This window comes from Nicotiana sylvestris, chromosome 8 (assembly GCF_000393655.2).
Source record: "Nicotiana sylvestris chromosome 8, ASM39365v2, whole genome shotgun sequence".
Taxonomy (NCBI): domain Eukaryota; kingdom Viridiplantae; phylum Streptophyta; class Magnoliopsida; order Solanales; family Solanaceae; genus Nicotiana; species Nicotiana sylvestris.
In genome coordinates this window covers 219,530,573-219,556,242 of record NC_091064.1, presented here as the reverse complement: position 1 = coordinate 219,556,242, position 25,670 = coordinate 219,530,573, and the positions used below count along the sequence as shown (strand labels likewise).

Here is a 25,670-nt window from a genome sequence, read left to right as displayed (position 1 = left end):
AATAATTATATTTCGCTAGGACGCACATCTATTTTAATATCTAATATCTATGTCCGAAAATAATTATAATAGTAGGATTCCTAAATGTAATCATGTAAAATTCCTAATGTATATTATTATGTCCTAAAATTAATATGATTACAAGGTTAATGTCTAGAATTTCGATTATATCATTTTATTGTGAGTTATTATGCTTAATATTAAAAGGTTATTTTTGTAATCCAACTTTTTATTCATGTTTTTATAATAATATAGATATAGATATAGAGATAGATAGAGAAAAGTCAATATTTATTATGATAAAAATTAAAGGAGTCAGACCCCACTTCACTTTCATTAGTCACATGCTTTCATCAGTGTTTAGCTCACCCAACAAATTTAGAATATTTTAAAATTTAAAATTATTTAATCATATCCCTTTCTTTTTAATCAATCTTGAAATAATTAAAGACTAAGGTGAAGCAGTCGAGATGCGAGCAATCTTATCGGACAATATTATTCGGATTTCAATTACATATTTCTTCAAAATTGTTAGTACTTATATTATTATTTCAGCATGGGGATTGAATAATTTTAAGTGATAGTGCTTTAATAATGTTAGGTTCATGCAAATATGAATCACTGCATGTCCTGAAAAATAAGTAGATATAAAAAAAATTAAGGTGATATAATAAGAATCAAATTCAATCGAAGTATATTAATGAGTCTTAAACGAGTATGTTGAATTCAAAAATCATAATAAGAGCGGATAAAAAAAAAAGTATTTTAGCTAATCCAAGTGCATGGCCATCTATAGCTTAAAAATTTTCATAATCAATGGCTTAAAACTTTTACTAGTATATTAGAGGCCAAATGTCACTTTAGCTCACGCCAAAAATTATTTATATTCGGTAGTAAAAAAAGTGTATAAATTTTTTAATTTTTGTATATAACATACAGAATGTGTATATATACAAAAAATATACTTTTTTGTTATTATTTTGAGAGCGACTATACAGTATCATTTTCCCTATATTATAGTACCGGTAATGATAAAGTTATCTTCGTGTGACCTATAATGTTACGAGTTTGAGTCGTAGAAGCATCTACTAATGCTTGCAATCAGCAGAGGCGGATCCAAGATTTCAAGAGGATGAATGCACTATTGTGAAGAGGTGAATCTATAATTTACATTGACGGGACCATGAACCCACTACGCTTGTAAAATTATATTCTTTTTGAAATTTTAGTAATTTCACACACACACACACACATATATATATAATCTGTGCCGAAAACAAGACCATTCAGAGTTTTGACCTGCCAATTTCATTTATAGAGGTGCACACAATAATAATTGCACCAGAGGAGTCTTTGAGCATAAGTTCACACACATATATTTAAGTAATTTTGAAGAAATATAATATTATTTTACATGGTTTACAGAGAGAAGTTTGGATTCACGTGAACTCATATTCCTTATCCTAGATCTGTCCTCGTGCATCAAGATATCTTATTTACATCACATCCCTTGAGTTACAACTCATCTCAGAATCCTGTGTGAATACGAGATACTTTACTAATCGAGCTACCCAATCATAGTGCGGGGTCCAAAGGGTGTCATAATTGGAGGCTGTGGGGTCCATGAAAGGCAAAAAAAAAAAAGAGAGAGAGAAAAAAGATGGCAAGGGCACTATGAACGGTCTCGAGATGCTGCCGACTAATGAATGAATGAAATAGAAAAATTTAATAAAGTAATGACACATTAAGGGTTTATTGTTGTACGTTACGTTGTAACATTTGTACGTGTGCGTCAGTGCACCTGCCCTTTCCCTTCGCCGAAGGTAACAGCTAACAGCTATGACCCAACCGCTGCTGTTTCAGCCCACCCTTTTTTTTCTCTTCATTTTTATTCTTTATTTAAAAAATAAATTTGTTGGACTTTTTATTACATGGACCACTTATTTTTCCACGATAAAAGTTGTCAAGCTATGCTATTCTTGATTTTTATCACTATGTGGTTTTTTCTTCGGTTATATTATTTTTCTACTTATTAAATTTTTCGTACTTTTATGTCATAATTGTTTTATTTATATTTTGAGTCGAGGGTCTATCGGAAACAGTCTCTTTACGTTCACAAGGTAAAAGTAATGTCTGTGTATATACTAACTTTCTTATATCTCATTAGTAAAAATATACTGGGTATATTATTATTGTTGAAAAGCTACAAAACTATGCTTGTCATTCATTAGGAGTTGCATGAATATACCAAAATTTTTATAGGTAGAGCTAATGGTTAATTCTCAATTGTAAGATGAATCAAATCCTTTAAGTAAAACTGACTCGTGAATAATAACACATAAAATAATTTTTTAAGTGGAATCTACTCGTGAATAATAACATAAAAAGTAATTTTTAAATGGAATTGACTCGTGAATAATAACAAACAAAATAATTTTTTAAGTGGAATCTACTTGTAAATAATAACAGATAAAATAATCTTTAAGTGGAATCGACTCATGAATAACGAACAGAATAATCTTTTACCAGTAATTTATTTCGAGCTTTAAATTTGAGTGGTATGCTATTACTACTCAATTTCAAGTACTTCCTTTTCCAAATTTCAATTAAGTAAATTTTTTAAATGCTTACTCACTATTTACCAATTAAAATTATTTATTTATGGTTATAAAAAACCTACACCATCAATGGCTGTCTTAATTTCCATTTTCCACACGCAGTTTCCTTTCCCCGCAAAAACACACACACACACACTAACACACGTACCTATACACACATAGCAGCCACATACACAATCACTATATGTCCCTACACACACAGTATTATATATTACACACACATGTTCCCTTTTCTCTCTCTTTTCCTCATCATTTTCCTCATTTTCATTGCCGGCGCACACAATCAGAAAAAAAAAGCCCTAACTCTAACCTCCCCTTTTCTCTCTCTAAAAAAATATAAAATTCCTATCTGGGTTTTGCTCAAAATCCAATCTTTTAAGGTATTTTCTTGGATCTATCATCTCTTTTTTGCACGTTGGATTCTCTTTGATTTTAAGGTTTTTGTAGCTTTTATTGTACAGGATTTAGTTTTTATTGTATGTTCATGATTGCTTATATGTGTTCTTAATTAAGCCCTGTTATCAATTTTTTTTTTGTAAAAGAAAAGGGTGTAAATTACACTAAATTCAATCCTGAAAGGTATTTTCTTTGATATGTTGCATCTCTTTCAGCTGGGTTTTTTATTTTTATATAAGAGTTTGCAATTTGATTTTTCTTTTATGCTTATGATTGTTTTACTTAATACAATGGTTTGTTAATTGAGCACTGTAATCACCAGTCTTTGTAAAAAAAGTTGGAATTGTGGCCCTAAATTCCTTACTTTTTTACTCTCTCTATTAAAATCTGTTGTGGCTTTTGCAAAAAATAATACCTTTAAGGTTTTTTGGTGGATCTATCATTTCTGTTTCTAGATGGGCTCTGTCTGGTTTAAGGTTTTGCAAAAAATTTATTCAAGTTTTGATTTTTATTGTATGTTTTTTTTTGTAGAAGGATTTTTTTATTGTATGTTCATGACTGCTTTACTTAATAGTAGAATGTTTTGTTAGTTGAGCCATGTATTCACCATCTTTTGTGAAAGAAAAAGGTGGGAATTTAGCTTTAGGTTCCCTTCTCCGTCTATCTCTCTAAAAATCCAATCTTGGAATGTATTTTTTTGGATCTTTTAAGGTGGGTTCTTTCTGGTGTTTAAGGTTTGTTTTTTTCTGTTTGCTCATTGATTGCTTGACTTAGTACTATGATTTGTTAATTGAGCCCTGTAATCACCACTTTTTCTAGAAAGAAAAAAGGTGGAAATTTTAGCTGAGTCTGTAATAATTGAATTGAATTCTTGATGATGCAGTTTAAAGCTAGTTCTATTAGTTGCTGGTTTTTAGTTGGATGTAGACATCTTTCAGACTTTCACAGGTTGGGCCTTGAAACATTTTACTGATTACAATGATTTCTTAGTAACACCCTGTAATCACCATTTTTTTATTGTGAAATAAGGAGACAGGAGTTGTGGTTGAATCTGTAATTATCGAATTGAGTTCTTGATGTATAGTTAAAAGCTAGTATCTTTGTTATTACTAGATTTATTATTTTTAGCTAGATTGGACATCCTTGTAAAGTTGGGTGTTGCAAAATTGATGTTTATGTTGCAAATATTTCTTTCTGATATTTGTTATAAAATTGTATCTTCATTAGGTCTAGTTTGGTTGATATCTAATCTGTATATGAGTTGAGTTGTCTGATTCATTTACTCCCTTTTTTGGCCTCGTCATAAGCTCTTATCAAGTCTCTTTCTGTTGTCTTGTTTAGTCAATTAGGAAGGGTGCGCAGAAGGGAATTGTACGTCAAGTATTCTGGTCAGATCTATGATCTCAAAGAAAATTGGATTCACATAATGGATTAACTGAAAGGTACATTTAGCTACATCTCGTTTTAGCTGTATCTTCGAAGAAAATTGACCTTCTTTGAGATTCTACCTGCGGATGTAGATGTTTCATGCTTATTTTTCACTTCTTAGTCAATATCCTTGTACTTCTGTTATCTCTGATGAAAAAGTATCAATCTTTATATGCGAGTCTTAAACCCATGTATTCTTGGTCCTTCATTTCCTTGGTCTATTTCTAGTTTCCGCCAGCTTCAGGTGTTCTTGCCCACTGAAAACTGAAAAGAAAGGCTTACAAATAACCTGGTACCCTGACAAACAAAAAAACTATAGTATTTCAAAAATTAAGTATGGTTAAAGGGGTAATTTTTATGTTCTAGCTTTAATTATGATAAAGATGTAGGTTGTTTCGATGAAAATTATTGAATGGTTAAGAAAACTAACAAAAAAAGAATATCTGCAGCACCTCCAAGAATGAAAATGAACTACAGTACATTTTAGGACGAGCTAAAAAGAAAAGTGAAATAATTTCTAGGAAGATCAGCTTATAAAAACTCATTTATTTTTTTTATAGAAAACCAAAAAGAATTCCATCGACCTTAATGTAAGAAACACCTTCTAGTGGAAGGAATCATTGATTATTAAAGCTACCCTTCTCTCTCTCTCTCTCTCTCTCTCTCTCTCTCTCTCTCTCTCTCTCTCTGTTGGTGTATTCTTTTTTCCCTTTGACATCTGATGTTGAACTAAATTGTTGGACATATAGGCTTAGTGCGGTGAAAAAAAAATTATAGGTTGGTGAAAGAAAAACTTTTTCCGTCTTTTGTAAAGTTCAGCTACTTATTCGCAAAGAAGAAAAATGTTTAGCTTCTAGTGTGTAGCTAAAATAAACATTTCTTTGGAGCTGTTCAAAGCTTTCTCCTACATATATAAGGACAATATAGACCATTTTACAGAAGTTTTAGCTACAAAAATAGAAGAGAGGAAATTTTGAAATTATGAAAATTCGAGAACAGTACCCTGCAAGCTTATAGAGGAAAAAGTTACCTTGAGTGCGGTTAAAATTGTGTACTATTCGAACTGTGCCCCATTAAATCTCGTGGATTTCTCGGTTATAAGAAAAATATCGTGTACTATTTTCAAATAGCTTATTCTTCTGCCCAATAAAATTATTTGGCTTTTTTTTGGGTCTGTTCTGCTCTTGACGTGATCATATCTTCTGTTTGGAAGGAGAGAGACGTACTATTTTGCTTATTATTGTGACTCGATCTGGTGCAGGATGTTGGTCTGTCATGATTTTGCAGTGGTGATTTTGATGTTGCACAAAGTTTTACTTCCTCTCTGCTGATTACAAGAACTTGGAGTAAAATTTGATTGCTAATGGATCGAAAGGATACTTCAGGATTCGTAAGCGGGGGTGCGATGTGCTCTTGTAGACACATCTAACCCTAGTTAAGACTAACTTTTCTTAAGCCCGGAAGTCAGGCGACTGTTCTTTTTCAGTTGAGATTTTGTTCAAATAGGAGTTTTTGTATCAGCTATTAGCTTATGGATCCTAGATTCCGCTATGTGGGGTTTACTGTGAACCCTCAGTTAAATGCATTCAAGAATCTTGGCAAATCCGTCACAGTTGGTGGAGCTGGAGTTGGAGGTGGTCATTGTGCTGATACCACCTTACGGCTTGATTCGATTGGCTCTTCAATTCCTTCTACCCCTGCCACAAAAGGAATCAAGCGGAAATGGAGCTCAATTGGTGGATCTGCTGATCAGCAAATTGGTTCATCTTTGTGCCTACGCTTAGGCCACTCGTCAAGTTCCTCTGATAGTAAGGGGAGCTCAGGCGCTGCGTGCACTTCAATGTCTTCAGCAAGAGAAAATGATGAAGGGTCTTCGATGGACCTGGACTTGGACTTTAGTCTCCATCTTGGTAATGAGAAGATCCCAAGCTCAAAAAAGTCTGCTCACCCCAATTCAAGTAAACTTGACAAAGGGCTTGCAGTTGATCTGGAACTAAGTCTTTCTAGTTGTGCTGCTGAATCTGATGTTACTACTGTTCATTTGCTCTCCACCTCACCACAAAGTATCATGAAGGCGCCACAGGCTATAGCTGGAGCTTTTCACACTGATGAAGTATCAACAGCTACACATTGGAAGGCCAGCAACATTGTCCATCAATTACAAACTCCAAAGGAAGCTGATTCTAGTTACTTCTTGAACCAGACTGCAGCACTAATCAAGCAAGCTCCAGTCTCTCCTGATCTCTCGTCAAGTTTAATCACAAATTCAAAAAGCTCAGTCACCTGTACTTCCGGGTTAACACAACAGCAGCAGCAGCAACAACGTAGCAGTAGTACCAAACAGTGTCAGTTCAAGGGATGTGTAAAAGGAGCAAGAGGTGCTTCTGGCCTTTGCATTGCTCATGGTGGGGGCCGTAGGTGTCAGAAACCAGGCTGCCACAAAGGAGCCGAGGGTCGGACTGCATTTTGCAAAGCCCACGGGGGTGGTCGTCGGTGTGAGTTCCTAGGTTGCACCAAGAGTGCAGAAGGACGCACTGACTTTTGCATTGCTCATGGGGGTGGACGCCGTTGCAGTCAAGATGGGTGCACTCGTGCTGCCAGAGGGAAGTCTGGATTATGCATTCGACATGGCGGTGGCAAAAGATGCCAGAACGAGGGCTGCACCAAAAGCGCAGAAGGTCTCTCTGGCCTCTGCATTTCACATGGAGGTGGCCGGCGCTGTCAGTACCCCCAGTGCACTAAAGGAGCGCAAGGAAGCACCATGTTCTGCAAGGCACATGGTGGTGGTAAACGTTGCACCTTTGAAGGGTGCAACAAGGGTGCAGAGGGGAGCACGCCTTTTTGTAAGGGTCATGGTGGTGGGAAAAGATGTTCATTCCAAGGAGGTGGGGTCTGCCCGAAGAGTGTTCATGGGGGGACACTCTTCTGCGTGGCGCATGGTGGTGGCAAGAGATGTGCCGTGCCGGAGTGTACCAAGAGTGCAAGGGGAAGAACTGATTTTTGTGTACGCCATGGTGGTGGAAGAAGATGCAAAGTCGAAGACTGTGGAAAAAGTGCTCAGGGAAGCACTGATTTCTGCAAGGCCCACGGCGGAGGGAAGAGATGCTCTTGGGGTCAGCCCGATTCTGAATTTGGCCAAGGTGACGGTCCTTGCAACTCATTTGCTAGAGGGAAGACTGGACTTTGTGCATCTCATGGTGCTCTTGTGCAAGACAAACGCGTTCATGGTGGTGCTACTCTAGGGGCTATGGTCCTGGATTCAGCGCCAAACCAGCCCGAGAAGATGAAGGGAATTGTCAACCTAGAAGACATCTGTTTTGATGCCATGAAAATGCAGAGTAATGGTATGACATCCGCCAACGGTTCTGATGTGGAATATTTTGGATTTAAGCAAAATACTAATATGCAAGTTGGAGGCAGCTCATCATCAGTTTCTGAAGGAAGGGTGCATGGAGGAAGTTTGATGGCATTGCTGGCAAGTGGTTCTGGCCGTACCTCAAACAGCAGCAAGGGAACAGTTACTGCATCAGAGCCCGGGAATTCTTTCCTAGTTTCCAAGAACTGGATGTAAGATGTATAGCCACTCTGTATTCTCAAGTTGATTGTAAGACTACAGCGTTTCCACCGCTATGTTATGTCATTTTCGTTTTAGCTTCTTCACTGTTACAGTGACTGTGAAGCTTTTCTTTCTTGTGTTTAGTGGGTCTGAACTAGAACTTCTTACTGTTAAATGTATGTGTTTCAATAAGGGGAACCCACTAGGGTCAAAATTAGCCTTGTGAGGTTGGTCATTGGTATTTGTTCTATGTACATAGCTTTTTTCATGTAACATTTGGTCTTTGTGAATATTCAGTGGAGTATGAGAACTTGTAATAGTAAACCTTCTAGCAGCTTTTTATCCTGACCTTTCATATTTTCCATTTGATTATTGAATATTATGAAGGTTCCAATAGTCATCATCGCGTTGTATTAATTCATACAGTTGAATGCAAGTTTTCATTCATTTCATAGTTTGGTATGAGGAGATATGAATGCATGCATGTCTGTAGCTCTTTGTAATCGTTCCGCTGAGCAGTGAACCTCAGTCAAAGAGATGTTTTTTAGGCTTTGTTGCATGCTGGATACATCTTTGCCCAAAGATCTAACTAGCTCTGCAGCTTGGCTTGTTGCTTCCTCAATCTCTCTGAAATGTTATCCTCAGATTATATGGTGCCTAAAAGTAATCAAGGTGATGAGATGAATGTCCGCCATATATTTCAAGAGTTTTAACTTATGTGCACTGACATTGTACAACTCTTTTATACCATCAAGTTAAGATTACCTAATGCAACAGCTGACTAATATTGTAATTTTGATTTATCACAAATCAGCAAGACATCCTCACTAATTAGGGTTGTGTGTTGACAGGTAATTGAGAGTCTCTTCTGGTCGTGCTAGTCGTATTAGTACTAGTCTTGTATTCTCCTATTCCGAGTTCCTTGTTGTTAGACGACGTGGCATTATTACGAGTAGTTTTCGCACTTATCGTGTAGCTTCGTATTCCTAGATCTTTGCTATTACATGCTGTGATATTTATTTCCGTTATCTTATTTCCTTGCCATTGTTATTGTTTGTCTATTGTGTTCTTTTCATTATTCTTGAGCCGAGGGTCTATCGGAAACAACCTCTAGATAGGGGTAATTACCCTCTCCAGACTCCACGTGTGGGATTTCACTGGGTTTGTTGTTGTTGTTGCTGTGAGACATCCTCAGAAGTGAAAGTCCACCAAATGTTATAGTGTGAACCTCTAGATAGGGGTAATTACCCTCCCCAGACCCCACGTGTGAGATTTCACTGGGTTTGTTGTTGTTGCTGCTGAGAGACATCCTCAGAAGTGAAAGTCCACCAAATGTTACAGTGTGAATCTATAATGAAATAACATAGTTTTGTTTACTACTGTTAAGTAAAACTGAGTACACTTAATATTCTAGATGCTTCTGTTTTTTTCATTATAAACAAGAAGTAGCAATGCAGAAAACATGACTAACAAATGGACCAACTTACTTCCAAACAACAACTGAATCACAAACATTGTGTGTCACTTCCTCCTATAACTCTATGAAATCATACAATTCCAGTTTGATTAATAGCTTAAACATGGAGAAGAGGATCCAACTGATAAGAAGTCAGCTTTTTGTACAACGTCCATACTTGTTTCTTCTTTCAGTAGCCTTTGCTTTCCTTGTTACAGATCCATTCGGTTTAAGTCCAGTCGGAGAAAATGACTTTAGGCCAGTGAAGAATGACATTGCACCATATGAACAAGTCATGGAAAGTTGGCATGGAGACAAGAAAAGCCGGTTAAGCCGCGGAAATTTGGAGTTTGTTAATGAAATTTATGGTCCTGAATCACTAGAATTTGATATTTCAGGCCGTGGACCATATGCTGGACTAGCTGATGGACGCATTGTAAGGTGGCTCGGGGAAGACATTGGCTGGGAAACATTTGCACTTGTCACTCATAACTGGTAAGCATATATTATAATCTTCAAACCATATTTTTGTTTATCCATTGATGTATGTGTACTTTATAAGGTCGGAGAAGCTGTGTGCAAAAGGGAAAGATTCAACGACGTCTAAGCAATGGAAAGTGGAACCACAATGTGGGAGGCCGCTTGGCCTGAGGTTCAACAAGCAGAGCGGCGATTTGTACATAGCAGATGCTTACCATGGACTCCTGGTTGTTGGTCCTGAAGGAGGCGTCGCGACGCCCTTGGCTACACATGTCGAGGGGAAGCCCATACTCTTCGCCAACGACCTTGATATCCATACAAATGGCTCCATCTTCTTCACTGATACTAGCAAGAAATACAACAGAGTGTAAGTTTACGTTAAAAAAGTTATAATCTTTCGAATTTTCCAAATAGTAGTACTAATTCTTTATTATGTGAATGTAGGAACCATTTTCTCATAATGTTAGAAGGAGAAGACAGTGGTAGGATTCTTAGGTATGATATTGCTACAAGAAGTACTCATGTTGTTTTGGATGGATTGGCTTTCCCTAATGGTGTACAATTATCAAAGGATCAATCTTTTCTTCTCTTCACTGAAACAACCAATTGTCGGTATGTATCCCTCTTTTCTACCCTCCGCTCCCCCCCCCCAACCCCCCCCAAAAAAGAAGGGGAAAATAAAGAAGGGTCGCACCTCAAGAGGTGTGACGTAAGCCTACTGTAATAACCCAGCCCACAAGTGATATTATCAGTTTTGAGCCTAGGGCCGCACGACTTTTAAAATGCGTCATTAGAGTCGAATTCCTGTTTACTTATATACCCAGCATTTCTCCTATATTTTGTCGATGTGGGATTCGCCTGGGGTATCACATAGTGGCTCTGATACCATATGTAACAGCTCAACTCACTAGTGAAATTGTCCGCTTTGGGTCTAGGCCCGCACGGCTTTTAAAACGCGCCACTAGAGATTAAGGGCTGTTTACTTATATACTTGGCATCTCTCGTGTTTTATCGATATGAGATTCGCCTAGGGTGTCACACCTACCCTAATACAAGCATTAGTGGCTGCTTCCATAGCTCGAACCTATGACCTACAGGTCACAGGGAAACAATTTTAACGTCGCTTCCAGGCTTCCCTTCTTTAATTCAGAATAGATCGCCTAAATGTTATCTGCTGTTGTTGTCAGGCTAATGAAATTGTGGCTAGAGGGTCAAAAAGCAGGCAATGTTGAGGTTATCGCGAACTTGCCAGGATTTCCCGACAATGTAAGGGCGAACGAGAAAGGTGAGTTTTGGGTGGCGATTGATTGTTGTCGAACAAGATCACAAGAAGTTCTAATTCATAATCCATGGATGAGAAGCATATATTTTAGATTGCCAGTTCAAATGCGTTACTTAGCAAGATTGATGGGAATGAGAATGTACACTGTTATCTCACTCTTCAATGAAAATGGAGAAATTATTGATGTTCTTGAAGATAAGAAAGGTGTAGTTATGAAGTTAGTAAGTGAAGTTAGAGAAATCAATGGGAAGCTATGGATTGGAACTGTTGCTCATAACCATATTGCTACCCTTCATTACCCTTAATTAGAGATTAAATTGGTGTATTTGTAATAATTAGCAAATTCACTTGTTCTTTACTTTATTTAATATAAATCCTTTTTTTCATGCTTTGAGTTATTTTTGTGGAAATAAATGAGACATGCATGTTGCTATCTTATTGTTTGAACAATCCTTTGCTCTTGACTAGAGGCGTACCTATATATAAAATTTTGGGCTCATCGTACTGAGAGAAAAGCCTTGACTTCCCCTTGTTCTGTCCTTCAAATTCGGAGATTGAAGAAGATCACTCTATGCAGCAACAGAGGCAAGATCTCTATATGTTGACAGATATCTGAGAGGCTGAATTCTATAGTCTCACTTATTAAGAAGTATATAAATGACTAATCAGAAGCGCATAGACGAAGAGAGAGGCTTTTTCGAAAGGCTAGAACTTTTACGGACCCCGCAAACTTAGGCAGAAATCTTGTATATGTAATTGTATACTTTGAAGATGATTATATAAATAACTTGATATCATGAATACTAATAACCTTTAGGGGGCACTAGTTCAGCAGAATAGTGTTGGTCTCGTCGCGTTAAAATCTTGGGTTCGCCTGTGGTCTTAGCAAAATGCCAAAGAATATGTGGCATCCAAGATCCTCATCCAACAAGCCTTTGAAGTGTTACCCTTTGCCTTAACTTGCCTTATACAAGTCTACAAGGTACATAACTATTAACTAATGGTATTGATCTCACACGAGACATAGTATAATTGATCATATTTATAAATGGGGTTGAAGAATTTCATGTTTAATTATGGTATCAAACTTTGTAGATACATAAAGGAAAAGACTTCATTATAAAAAATTTCGCGCTTTTATGATTGCAGAGCATTATTCTGCGACCCTGCATTATAATTGCATTGAAGCTAGAGGTCGGTATGGTACGGTACGGTATTTAGACATTTCGATTCGATATTTTCGGTATTCGATTTCTTAAAATGCTATACCAATACCGCACCTAATTAAATTCGGTATGGTTCGGTTTTTCTCCTTTCGGTTTCGGTTTATTCGGTTCGATGACTTCGGTTTATTCGGTTTGAACACTAACTAATGTATAGAGTCATAGACTGTAATATTTTAAATTAAAGTACTCAATAGTACAAAACTAAAAACGTTTGTTGACAAAAGTTTTGTCCAAAACTAGCGAATATCAACCCAGAGAGAAAAAACTATACATAAAGGAATAAATTGATCATTAGAAATGTCTTGTTATGTGCTTAGAGTTAATTGATGAACTTAGAGAATAAAGGAGAGTAAAATTTTAGATTTTTATATTTATGTTATAATAATAATATACGTATTGTGTAATATAATATATATTCGGTACGGTATCGGTATTTCGGTATTTCATTTTAAAATATCAAATACCATACCTAATACTAATATTTTTTTAAAATTTAAACCAAATACCATACCGAATACCAAAATATCGAAAACTAAATACTAAAATTTTTGATTTCCGTACGATAATTCGGTATTTATCAAATTATACACAGCCTTAATTGAAGCAATAAACTTAACCACAATGTTTTCACCTTTTACCCCAATATTTACGTATATGGTTTAATCGACTTTATATTAGCCATATATTAATTGACTTATTAATTATAATCTTTACGTATTTAGTAATAATACCAAAAATGCTACAAAATGTACAAACAATTTTTTTTTTCCAAAAGTACTGCTTCAATAATCTGGTCTAGGTTCATTTTCTCGACTTTTGGCTAGCAAAAAAGCCGAACAATTACGACAAAATGGAGTACCGAAGTGTGAAGATTCTTGGATTTTGGACTACTCTTTTTTTCTTTTGGTACATGGATTTTGGACTACTCACCCTTAAAGCACGGAGAAATTCAAAAATAACCAAATTTACAACCGGTCGTTCAAAAATAGCTCAGTTTCAAAAGTAGTCGAAATTTAGTCACTTTTTATGTAAAGATAAATTTGAGCGAAAACATTATTCAAAAACCGAAAAATACGCCAGTATATTATGCTGGAGTTCCAACATAAGTATACTTGAACTCCATCATATTATACTAGAGTTCCAGGATAAGTATGCTGGAACTCCAGCATAATATGATGGAGTTCCAGTATAAGTACACTAGAGCTCCAGCATAATATACTGGAGTTCCAGCAAGTATACCGGTCCAGCATAATATACTGGAGTTTGGAGCACCGGTGCTCCAGTCTTCAGTATATTATACTGCAGCCAGCAAAGTATACCGGTCCAGCATAATATGCTGGAGTTCATACACATGTGCACCGAACTCCAGTATATTATGCTGGATCGGTCTCTGTTGCAGCAAAATTGTGTCTATTTTTCATTGACTTGGTAAACGCTGGCTATTTTTGAATGACCACTCCGAAAATTGGCTATACCGTGCTATTTTTACCTTAAAGCAAGACAACTCTATATTTATGTACTTTTTTTAAAGGAAAAATGATATTGTATAGCCGCTGTAAAAATAATGTCCAAAAAAATATATAAAATTTGTATATTTTTTGTATGTATATATATATATATATATTCTGTATGTTATATACAAAAATTATACAAGTTTTATACACTTTTTCGGCTTCCCGATATAAATAGTTTCTGGCACGGGCTAAAAGTGATAATAACGTTTTTGTATGTAGGTAACTTGTCATTTTTTTTAGTAATGTTTGATGTGAAACTATACCATTTATATATACAATTCTATAATAATGAATTTATTTGTATGTGTATCACTCACTCCACCAATAGATCCACGTGAATAATATTTTCCTCTTGTCTCAAATATTCCTCATTTACTTATTTCAAAATATTTGACGTTTTAAAAAAAATAAACTATTACTTTTAAACAAATACTTTTATGATTAAAATTATTAAAATATTTTCTTAAGCAATTTAGAACTTTTAAAAGACAAATAATGCGAATAACATGATGTATCAACAAATTACATAAATAGAAATAAGGAAAAGAAGTTCTATAAGCAAACAACAAGCCAGCTTATGCATTAGTTGTTATTAGCAAACAAATTGTGGTCGGTTGCGAATTAAATAACGGGCAAACATCCCTCTTAACCTACGATCGAAATTATTTTACATTCAATAGCCGCAAAAATATATAAAATTTATATATCTTTTGTAATATACAAAAATATTTATTTTCTTGTTGTTGTTGTAAGAAAATATCTATTTTTAATTATTATTTTCGAAACGGCTAAATAATAATTATTTTTCCTTAAATAACATAAAACACTATATTTGTTTTATTAAAAAAAAAAGGAAATACGGAAAGGGACAATATTCCCTACTGTACCAAACGATAATAGAATCCAATAGATTCTCTTCCTCACGTCAACCGTCAAAAACGTCAACTTGCATACCAGACATATCATTTTTTTTTTAAAAAGAAAAATTTACAATCTCAAAATTAATTGAAAACCAACCACTAGGGTTTTTTTTTTTGGTGCTTCGAGGAAGAAGCAAAGTAGATGAAAAATGCACAAATCCAATGTATTCAATTCCTCCATTTGCTAACAAAATTAGAGCTTCATATCTTTACCATAATCAAATTGGTCTCATGCTGAGCTCCAATTATACTCACTCTTTTCCTCAACGCCCTCTTCTTTCAACTTCAGCTCCTAAATTTAGGGTTTCCACATTTTCCCCCAAATCTCTACCCACACTTCCACATAGAATCAAAATCTCTGAACCCCATCACCGGATTTCTACCAAGGTAACATTTTTTGTAGCAATTCAATCTTTTTTTGCCATAAAGTTTCAATCTTTATTATTATTTTGTATCATTGGAGCTCAATTTATTGAATCTTTGTGTTTTTAGTTGTGGGCTTTGGTAATATAGGTAGTGGGCTTATGTTTTTTTCTGTAAATTTCATATTTACTAGCTGTAAAGTTCCAATCTTTATGATTATTATGTATATTTAGAGCTTAATTTACTGTTTGTGTTTTAGTTGTGGGATTTAGTAGTATAGGTAGTTTATGGCTATTATGTATCTTTAGAGTTTAATTTGTTGAATCTTTGTGTTTATAATTGTGGGCGTTGGTAGTAAGGTACTGGGTTTGTATTTTCTGAATCTTTTTTGTACAATTCAATCTTTGCTGGGAATAAGTTTGATTCTTTGCTCATTGTTCTGTATTTCTGGAGTTCAGTTTGTTGATTCTTTGTGTTTGTGGTTATGGGTGTAGGTAATATCGTAGTAGGTAGTGTTTTTTTGTTTGGTAAATCTGGTTTTGTAACATTTGATCTTTACTCGCCATAAAGTTCCGATATTTACTCGTTTTTTTGGGTATTTCTAGAGTTTAGTTATTGATTCTTAGTGTTTATAGTTGTGGCATTAGGTAATATAAGTAGTGGATTTATGATTGGTAGGTCATCCAAGGTAACATACCACACAGTTTCTACCTGTAGGTGTTAATTCTGTATATGAACTTAAATAGTTATCTTCTTGTAACATTTCAGTCTATATGCTTCATACGTTTCAATCTGTACTCATTTGTAGATTTTATTTTGTTAATGCATTGTTTTTATAGTTTTGGGGTAAGGTGAAATAGGTAGTGCGTTTGTTGTCTTACAGGATATCCAAGGTTACCTACCTCAAAGTGTCAACCTTTACTAGTGATTCTATATCTGAACCCAGATAATGATCTTCTTGAACATTCTTTATTCCCCGTAAAGTTCCAACTTTTGTTCATTATTCTGTATTTCCAATGTGTATTTTGTTAATTCTTTGTGCTTTTAGTTGTGGGGAGGGTTTATGTTTACTGGGATGCCCAAGGTTGCCTACCACAAAATTTCAACCTTTACTAACGATTCCGTTCTGCGCGCATTTGGGTGTTTCATCGATAGAGAGTTCATTTCCATTGGACAGATCAGCTGCCACAATTGTTTTTGGATGTTAATAGAGTTGTGCTTTGGTTTCTTGTTCTTATACCGTGATGGTGCTTCAATTTAAGCGAGTTAGGTTGTTGTTTTTGGTTTGTGATGTGGTGTACATGTTCAGCTGTTAAATTACTGCAGTTATCTGTAGTAATTTTTTTGAAGTAATGTGGTACTATGAGTACATTGAATGTAACTTATTTTAAGTATTTATCCAGTACATTCAATGTCTTCTAATGATTTCTTATGCTACTTGGTTATGTACATTTCTAGATTTTAGATACTTAACAATTTTGCAGAGGTGGAAAATTTCATGCTTTAGGAATGAAGAACCGTCTCCAGGTGCCTCCAACCCTGAGTTTATTGATGAAGTTTTACATGAGGAATTGAAGAAGCCAGAAATTGATAAACCAAGCGTTGAGAAAAGAAACTGGATTTCGCGACTTAGAGAGGTAACAAAGGCATCTTCTTCTATTTGCTAGTTTTAGTCTTTTGTCTTTGTCCTTGTAGTCTGCTGAAAAAGGAAAGAGAAAAACATATATTTTTTAATCCCATCTTTTGACAAGCATGCTATCCAAATCCCTTCTGTCCGATGGATAACTGTATGCCATTTTCACCGGAGTGTTGAGTCCATGTGCTGTGCATTAGTTAATTTGGACATAAGGGCCTTCAAGAAGTCAAGTACTATTCTTTTATACTCCCTCTGTTTCAATTTATGTGAATCCATTTGATTGGGCACTGAATTTAAGAAAAGAGAGAAGACTTTTGAACTTGTGGTGTAAAATGAAGTACATATATATTGTGTGGCTATAAGTCATTGCATAAAGGTAAATTATTTCCAAATGGGGAAAATTGTCATTCTTTTTGCCACGGACTAAAAAGGAAATAGGTTCACATAAAATGAAACGGAGGGAATATACTTTAGGCTCATTGCTCCACATCCTTTCAGGAAGACTTTTCTTTGATGAGTATTTGTTAATTATTGACACAGATGATTAATTACTAAAAACAATCTTTTCTCACGTTTAATGAGAGCTTCATGCTTTTCAGGCTGCAGATGTAGTATTTAAGCTGATCGGAAAACCATGGACTGTTCCATGGACAGCTGAGACCATCCTTCAGGTAAAGGGTCTTCCTTCTTAACGATGAGGCCTAACCAAGACTCAGTGTACAATTTTTTCCCTCATCGTGCCGAAGTTATCGTGTCTAAGTTACTGGTGGAGAAGGCATGACTGTAGTTTGTTCATTTGTCAAGTTACTTTGTACCAACGGTTCCCCCCCCCCCCCCCCAAAAAAAAGAAAAGAAAGAGGTTGCCTTATTCAATGATGTGTCAGGAGATCACCTCAGTGGAGGTCATACTCATGATAGTTGCACTTATTTACAAGGAAAAAAAATAACGGAAATCAGAATTATCTATAATTAAAAAAAATAGTTTCGAGTAGTTGTCCAATTTCTGCACAGGCTCTGTGTGTAGGTCTTAAGTAGTCTATCTACCAATGAAACTGGTACATAAAATGCTTATTTCCCTCTTTAAGTTAACTAGGTCGCCTTATCAAAAAAAGTTAACTAGTTCTACTACTTAACCATCCTCAATTTTCTGTTTTCCTACCTTGTTGTCCCCGACTTTGTAAAGCTCGACATAGTTTATACACCTTCAGTGATTGCTAATCATGACTTGAATGTTATATGAGAGACATTGTGCTTCCTTATACATGTTGTTATAAATCATACCTGTTGTTATTTTTCGACCTGCCTATGTTATGTGTATCACGTGGTAACCTCTTACGGACCAGAGCTATGGTTGTGCAGGTTATGCTTCTTTGGATTGTTTCATTTTGGTTTATAGGTTCTTGGATGATTCCCTTTGGAGCCTATATGGTAGGTATTAGCAAAGAATCACTCACATTCAGAGGACAGGCTTTGTTCAGCCTTTTGACCGATGTCACTGAAGGGCTTGCTGGAATTCTAATTCTTAAACGCTGCCTATCCCGTTTTCGTCCCCTTCCATCAGATTGGTTTAAGTTTAGCCTGAAAGGGAACTGGCTCTTCGACGTTCTTCTCGGATGTCTCATGTTCCCATTAGTGAACCGTCTCTCACAGTTCAACCTGGACCTATTGCCCGTTCTCCCTTCAACTCCCGTAACTCTCTCTAGTGTAGAGCAGTCTATATTGGCACGGGATCCAGTGGCGATGGCGCTGTACGCATTGGTACTTGTTGTATGCGCCCCTCTTTGGGAGGAGATTGTATTTAGGGGATTCCTCCTTCCTTCACTGACAAAATACATGCCTGTATGGTGTTCAATTCTTATGAGTTCGGTTGCATTTGCTTTAGCACATTTTAATGTACAAAGGTTGTTACCACTAATTTTTCTAGGGGTTGTAATGGGTGTAATATATGGACGTTCAAGGAATTTATTGCCATCCATCCTCTTGCATAGTCTGTGGAATGGCTTTGTATTCTTAGATTTAATGAAATGAAATAAAACTTATTTCAATTCATGTGATTTAATGAATTTATCTTCATAATATTGTGTTTTATTGTACTGGAAATTTTCATTATTTTGTGCATGCAAGTGTTTCTGATTTTACTACAACAATAAACTCAATGGAATTTTACAAGTGAGGTATGGGGAGGATAGTGTGTATGCAGACATTACCCCCACATCATGAAGATAGAGAGGCTGTTTCTGGTAGACTTCTGCTCAAGAAAAGAAAAGGGAGCGAAAAACAATCAATAGTATCAACAAAGTAATATGACAATGAAAGTAACACAATATGTAATATCAAAGATCTAGTAATATGAAAATACAAGAATAATGCCCAACTACCAGTAAGAATGACACACCATGTAATAACAAGGAACTGAGAATAGTAAAATATAAGACTAGTCCTAACATTGCTGGTTAGATTGGGAGAAATTCTCGACTATCTATCAACACACAATCCTAATACTCGACCTCCACGCCTTCCTATCGAGAGTAAAAAATGATTAGGCGATTTCTTCTCATTTATTTAAATTTTGGTGGGCCGAGTTTCTCGATTTATGCCGAGGAAAGATAATTACTACGTAATGAAATAATTGAGATGAAGGCAAGCCAGTCGGAGATGTGCATGTGTTTGGTTGCAGATGACAAGTTAATTCTAGAACCATAGAACAACAAACATATGTGATGCTTTTACTAAAAACAAGAAATAGTGCAATCATGGAGATATCAATGGTAATTAGTGATGATAAAGAAAGCAAATGTGACACTTACAACTGAGGTACAAATTATTAAAAGGACATAGGACTAAGAGGAGCCACTTGGTCAATGGTTTACTGTCAAGTGGCAAATGGCAGCAATAGAAAGGAAAAGTGATTTAAAAGAAGAAAAATCTATGGGTGGAAATAAAGTGGTATTTGAGCTTAGACCTCCAGTTGTCAACACATTGTGAATTGGGAATTCAATTTTAAATGCTACAAATACGTCTCTATACATTTAATAGGCAAATAAGCATTAGTTTAAATAACAACATCCAATATAATCCCACAAGTGAGGTCTGGGGAGGATAGTATGTACGCAGACCTTACCCCTAACCGACGGGCAGAGGCTGTTTCCAGGCAAATAGGCATTAGTTTGAAGGTGAAAAATAAAATAAGCATCAGAAAATTGTTAAAAAGGAATGTCAGAAGTGGGATTTGAACCCACGCCCTCTCTCGAAGACCAGAACTTGAGTCTGGCGCCTTAGACCACTCGGCCATCCTGACTTATTGGTCAAGATGCTACATTAAATTAATTAGTCCATTTGATAATTCATGTATGGAATTAAATAAAATTAAAAAACGCAAGTTTCCCTATTGTCCCAGACCCCACTTGTAAAAAATTATTAGGCTTGTTGTTATGAGTTTCCCTATTGTGCTAAGAGTGGTATATATAATACAGTAGTATTTTTGCTCCCATTAACTTAAAATTTCAGAATACCATCCGAGGTTCCTGCTCATTATCCATTTTATATTTAACTCTAATAAAGTGTACGTACGTACTATCCTCCCAAGATTCTACTTATAAAATTGCATTGAATTTATTGTTGTTATTGCGTTTGTATTTAACTATGATGCAAACAACTAGGCAATGGGCGTTTTACATTTATAAAATATTTGAACTTATTAAAAAAATAGTCTCCTTTAATTTTGTGGATTAATATCTATACTCATTACAATAAATTTGTAAAAGAACCCAAAGAAAGTTAATACTCTCTCCGTCTCATAATATGTGTCGCGATTCTTTTATGCACACCTCTTAAGAAAGAATAGTTTTTGATTACTTTACCCTTATTAAATATTTTTTCAATTTATGTGTCATCTCTATCAATGACATTATGCATATTTTTACTAAATGTGAATGCAATTGATTATTAAGGGTAAAAAAGAAAAAAATATAATTAATTTTGTCGTGAACTTCTAAAATGACAAATAATTTGAGACAAACATTTTTAGTAACCACGACACATATTATGAGACGAAGGGAGTACTCAGGGGCGGAGCCAGAATTTTCATCAAGGGGTGTCAATATAAATAATTAGATACATCAAAAAGTTAAGGGGAGTCAGCGTATAGTAAATACACATAAAATAAAATAAAAATTATCTAGCAATATAGTGTAACTAGTAAATTAAATATCATTTAATTAATGAATGATACTTTTGTAAAAAAGTAATTTTGCAATAACTATAAACACTTTTAAATTCTCTGTCAAAAAAATAATAATCAACACTAACAACTTTATAACTTCAACTATGTATATTTGCAAAACTTCAATAAAGTAAGCAAAAACTCAAGGAAACTTCACCTAAATTTTGTTATAAATAAAAGAACAAATAAACGGAGAGAGTCGCCACAGTCCAACAACAAAATGCCTAAAGTAACATGGAACTTATATCAGTTTCACAAAATACATTCTGGAGCTTCATGTCATAAAAGTGTATATGCCCAATATTCTTGACATTTTGAAGAATTAGAATAACATGGATTACTTAATTAGTCATAAATCTCTAACCAAAAGTTACTTATGATAAACAAATAAATGTAACTATAATAATTAAGCTTCAATCTCAAGATCGTCCATTTATATTGTTGTTCTATTGTAAGCAAATGCTTCTCTTATTATACTTATATTATAGGGAGAAGGTATGACTTTTTGAGATTTGTTTTCTTCCCACACTAATTTGAATATATCTGTAGGGAAGTTGATCTTAGTATGTTGTTCTATTTTAGTTTTTTTTTTTTTTACCATCCAAATAAAAAACTATTCTACTGCACTAAATGTCACACCAAGAAAACTATTCCTTGTTATCCCAAAATAAAGTAAAAAAGTTATTTTTACTTAGATTTTGATAAATTATAGCATCTAATATTGTTCAAGCTTGGGGATAACCCCACATAGAGCTTTAGATTTGCTTATTAAAAAAAGGTTACTCCTTGCATACAATTTGTTAAAACTAAAGAGGAAGGTTGTAGACTGAATGAAAGGGAGTTGATTTTATTAATGAAGTAGTAGCTCTTTATATAGAGCAAAATTACAACAATGAATCTTCTGAAAGATACAGATACATAAAACCTAGCAAACTCCTAAAGAAAAAGCTAACAAAAAGATACGAATAAGGGTTATGTTAATGGATAAGGTTGAATCAGTTAAGAGTCCTTTACAAAAACTAATCGTAGTTTTAATCTCGACACTAAATAAATGTCAAATCTAAAAAATAAAGTTCCTTCTTTTTATTATATTGCAAAAATATTAGCACCGAAATTGGAAAACAACATGAAACGATCGAGCCAACCCAAAAAAAAAAAAATACCTCGAGAGAACAAAGCCTTTCAAAGTGATTTGATGATCACATGTATCTTTATCCATATTACATCAAGGCAAGGATAACATGCAAATCAGAAAACAGGAAATTATAATTATAATTGAATTATAATAGACAAAGTCAATATTGTTGATGCCTACAACATAGAAAATCAAGAGAATTTTCAGATTGTCAGAGTTGATGAAAAGGCTGAAGGTTAGTAAATCAGTCTTTTTGAATGATTTGTAATTAAGTGATTAGTGTCTTTTATTTCTCCGCATGGAAAAGTTGTAACCCAAAAAAATTATTTAGTCACTATTCGATGTAAAATAAATACTACTAAACTTTTTTCCAACTAAATATATTCCACTTGATATTGCTAAGCATACTTCATTTAAACTTCTTCGGGAGGAAAAATGAGGTTTAAGAGTACATACCTCAAACTTTTCTCTTATTTTTTGATATACCAACCGCATTAACGTCCCAGAACCTGTTTGTTTCAATTGCATCAAATAAATCAATATTTATTCAACTAAAGTTGAATAAAATTGGAGATTATCATCGTATTTCAATGAAAGGAAGACATACTCAGATGTTGTCGTAGATTTGTACATCCTCAAAGGCAGACATCTTTCATCATTATAGTATAAAACAAATTTAAAAGCCTTAATTTCCTAACAGAAATACCAGAGGCATAAAGTACCGAAAGGTTTCAGACAACAAAGGCGAAGAAGTGACAATATCTTCTATAAAGTTGTTAAATATTTTGGTGTATTGTATCCCTCTGCTTATTTCTCATGAATCCATGTCACTACTCCATTGTTCACCATCACATGTAAAACATAGAAAATAAAGATATTGGGAGGAAATTATATATTATAAACAACCAAAGTGAAAAGTTATAAAATTGAAGAATTTTAGATGATTGACGTTACCTAGTCATTTGAACAATTAACCTGGATGAGTGATCTTATGTGAGGGAATTATATAGTTACCACTGCTCTTTAATTAACATGGAATATTAGAAGGCCTGGAAAGAAAAAAAGGAACTAAAACATTACTGTAAATGCTCTTCGACAAATATTTTCCGTCAGAAAACAAAACAGCTTGGAGAAGTTGTAACCGAAAGAATATGTTCAGTTACTTATTTAGAAACGGTGCAAAAGGATAGGAGTATTACTTAACAAAAGAATAAGGCAAAATAAGTGGAAAAGTAGGAAAAATATCAAAAAAATGAGAAAAAAGACAAATGGCAATCCTAGTCTAGGAGAAGTGCCAAGTCATCTCTTTCATTCCCTCTTATATATATATATATATATATATATTATATATATAGATAGATAGATTTTGCAAAGGGGTCTCGCTTGACACCCATTTGTTCCATGTGACTTCGCCACCGGGAGTACTATATAACCGATTATATTCTATTCAGGTAATATATGTTGTTTGCTTTGTGGTTTGAACAAGTTTGTTGTCAGCAACTTGCACAAAAATCGTATGATATACTCATGCTAGAAATTTCTTCAAGGGTATTCAAATTTAAAAGAAGTGAAAAAAATTTCGATAAAAAATGTTAAATATATGTTATATACTTCGAAAACGTAATATTTTACTTATGTAAACAGTGTAATTTTTCGACGTATGTGGCTTCGCCACTGGCTACATGCATGCAAGTAGCTTGAATCCTACCTTCTCTGCAAGTCCCAATGCTTCCCATTTCTCTGTGTTCCCCCAACTAAATTAAGTACTAATTGATGGTTTACTACTCCATCGTCTCAAATTATCTGTTGTGATTTCTAAAAATAATTATCTCAAATTATTTATTATTTTATAAATTTAAAAATAAATTAATTATTTTTGAAAAGTTCAAATATCTTAATTATGAGTAAGCATTAAATGAAAAGAGATTATATCTTTAAATATAAATGAGGATAAAATAGTCAAAAAAAAATTTATGTTTAGTATTTTCTTAACGGGCGTGTAAATAAGAAATATGACAGATAAGTTGAAACGGTGGAGTATCAGCCAAAATATATTAATTTCTTTCTTCTGTTTCTTTTCCTTTAAATTATTTTTCCATGTTTTGCATGTAAGTTTATGGAACAGTCATCAGAGAATCAATCTTTCTCGAAAGATGAAAGATCCTTTTCTTAAAATAAAAATAAAAACTTTATCCCCAACCTTCTTTTTCATTTTGGAAAATTAAAAAAATAAGACGCCGTTCCAAATTACATGACATATTTTTTTAGTTTAGTTTTAAAAAAGAATATATTATTTTTATTTAAAATAATTTGATTTTAAATATTTCATGTTATTTTTAGTTAGATATTTTATAGTCATACAAATATATTACTTGTTCTATATTACAAATAAAAAAGAACAGTCCGACGCACTAAGTTCCTGTTATGTGTGGGATCCGGGAAAGGGCCGGACCATAAAGGTCTATCGTACGCAACATTAACCTATATTTTTATAAGAGGCTGTTCTTACGACTTGAATTCTTGACCTTCTGATCACATAACAACAACTTTACGAGTTACGCCAAAGCTCAACTCCCTTTATCTGTGTTACAAATATTGTTAGTATGTAAATTGAGATGGAGAAGTACCAACATATAGACAAAGTAAAACCACCTGATTCCACAAAGTTGTCCCAAATTCAACGTATACTTGCCAAAAATAGAGTTGTCTCTTATCTTCTTTTTTTTCCCCGTAAGATATTTGTCAATCCACTTGCTCCGATATATACAAAGATAAGGGGCAATCACGCCATTTCATATAAATCCAAGGCTCTTTTTGTAAAATTATTCCTGCTAATCTTTTCGTAACTGAAATTTGACTGGCTAACAATTTCGGCAACATCAGGCACAGCCACGGTTGAATTTAATTTTGTTGCATAGTACCAAGTACAGCGTTCTGACCATTTTATCACAAAGTCCAGAATAAAACTAATAAAAGATTCTCTGTATCGCATCCCTACCATAATCACCTGAGACCCAATGCACCCATCGGGTCACAGAAGGTCATATATCAATTACACAGTTATTTAATACTTTGGTATCTTGATATAATTTTTAGAATTCTGCTTATTTGTTGATGCAGGGCTACATGTTGACACGAAGAAGGCAATAGTTAGTTTATAACTGTTGTTTTTTCTATGCTCGTGGATTCTCGATTTAATTCGTAGAGAAAAGTATAATTGCTTAAACATTTCTAATAGAATAACTGTAGAAAATACGATTTACAATGTCTGTAATAAAAATATATATTCTTTTTTCTGCGAAAGACGGACAAGTTAACAAAAACCTAAAAACAGTTTGAGAAGTGGATATAAAACATGAAGATAATTAACACGTCTTTTGATTTAGATCAAATTATTTTTGTAAATTATATTATAAATAATGTAGTACATTCTTTTGG

At 34.4% G+C, this 25,670-nt stretch overlaps 3 protein-coding genes and 1 non-coding gene across 5 annotated transcripts; 3 read left to right on the top strand and 1 right to left on the bottom strand.

The window, feature by feature from the left end:
• Nucleotides 1–2,763: 2,763 nt before the first annotated feature.
• On the top strand, nt 2,764–8,346 carry LOC104243241 (uncharacterized). Of its 2 annotated transcripts, none has more exons than XM_009798402.2 (3): nt 2,764–2,998; nt 4,356–4,456; nt 5,704–8,346. In XM_009798402.2, the coding sequence occupies exon 3, from the start codon at nt 5,974–5,976 to the stop codon at nt 8,011–8,013; it is 2,040 nt and encodes a 679-aa protein (XP_009796704.1). In that variant the 5' UTR covers nt 2,764–2,998; nt 4,356–4,456; nt 5,704–5,973; the 3' UTR covers nt 8,014–8,346. The 2 variants fall into 2 exon arrangements, with proteins under 2 accessions (XP_009796704.1, XP_009796705.1); XM_009798403.2 differs by lacking the exon at nt 2,764–2,998 and adding an exon at nt 3,938–3,962.
• Nucleotides 8,347–9,499: 1,153 nt separating this feature from the next.
• On the top strand, nt 9,500–11,602 carry LOC104243240 (protein STRICTOSIDINE SYNTHASE-LIKE 13). The gene is made up of 4 exons (XM_009798401.2): nt 9,500–9,949; nt 10,017–10,301; nt 10,379–10,546; nt 11,122–11,602. Exons 1-4 carry the CDS (start codon nt 9,540–9,542, stop codon nt 11,519–11,521), a joined length of 1,263 nt encoding a protein of 420 aa, XP_009796703.1. The 5' UTR covers nt 9,500–9,539; the 3' UTR covers nt 11,522–11,602.
• Nucleotides 11,603–14,915: 3,313 nt separating this feature from the next.
• On the top strand, nt 14,916–18,920 carry LOC104243239 (uncharacterized). The gene is made up of 4 exons (XM_009798400.2): nt 14,916–15,263; nt 16,724–16,876; nt 17,475–17,546; nt 18,235–18,920. Exons 1-4 carry the CDS (start codon nt 15,039–15,041, stop codon nt 18,901–18,903), a joined length of 1,119 nt encoding a protein of 372 aa, XP_009796702.1. The 5' UTR covers nt 14,916–15,038; the 3' UTR covers nt 18,904–18,920.
• Nucleotides 18,921–20,089: 1,169 nt separating this feature from the next.
• Nucleotides 20,090–20,173, bottom strand: TRNAL-CAA (transfer RNA leucine (anticodon CAA)). Its single transcript has one exon. It is a non-coding gene; the product is annotated as a tRNA-Leu (tRNA).
• Between the last annotated feature and the right edge of the window lie 5,497 nt (nt 20,174–25,670).

What these genes read in the sequence shown, in the direction of transcription:
- LOC104243241 (XM_009798402.2), top strand. Translation starts at nt 5,974, where the DNA reads ATGGATCCTAGATTCCGCTATGTGGGGTTTACTGTGAACCCTCAGTTA.
- LOC104243239 (XM_009798400.2), top strand. Translation starts at nt 15,039, where the DNA reads ATGTATTCAATTCCTCCATTTGCTAACAAAATTAGAGCTTCATATCTT. An exon ending in GGATTTCGCGACTTAGAGAG is followed by an intron (nt 16,877 to 17,474) that starts GTAACAAAGGCA and finishes CATGCTTTTCAG; the next exon opens with GCTGCAGATGTAGTATTTAA. An exon ending in CAGCTGAGACCATCCTTCAG is followed by an intron (nt 17,547 to 18,234) that starts GTAAAGGGTCTT and finishes ATGGTTGTGCAG; the next exon opens with GTTATGCTTCTTTGGATTGT.
- LOC104243240 (XM_009798401.2), top strand. Translation starts at nt 9,540, where the DNA reads ATGAAATCATACAATTCCAGTTTGATTAATAGCTTAAACATGGAGAAG. An exon ending in GCACTTGTCACTCATAACTG is followed by an intron (nt 9,950 to 10,016) that starts GTAAGCATATAT and finishes GTACTTTATAAG; the next exon opens with GTCGGAGAAGCTGTGTGCAA. An exon ending in AGCAAGAAATACAACAGAGT is followed by an intron (nt 10,302 to 10,378) that starts GTAAGTTTACGT and finishes ATGTGAATGTAG; the next exon opens with GAACCATTTTCTCATAATGT.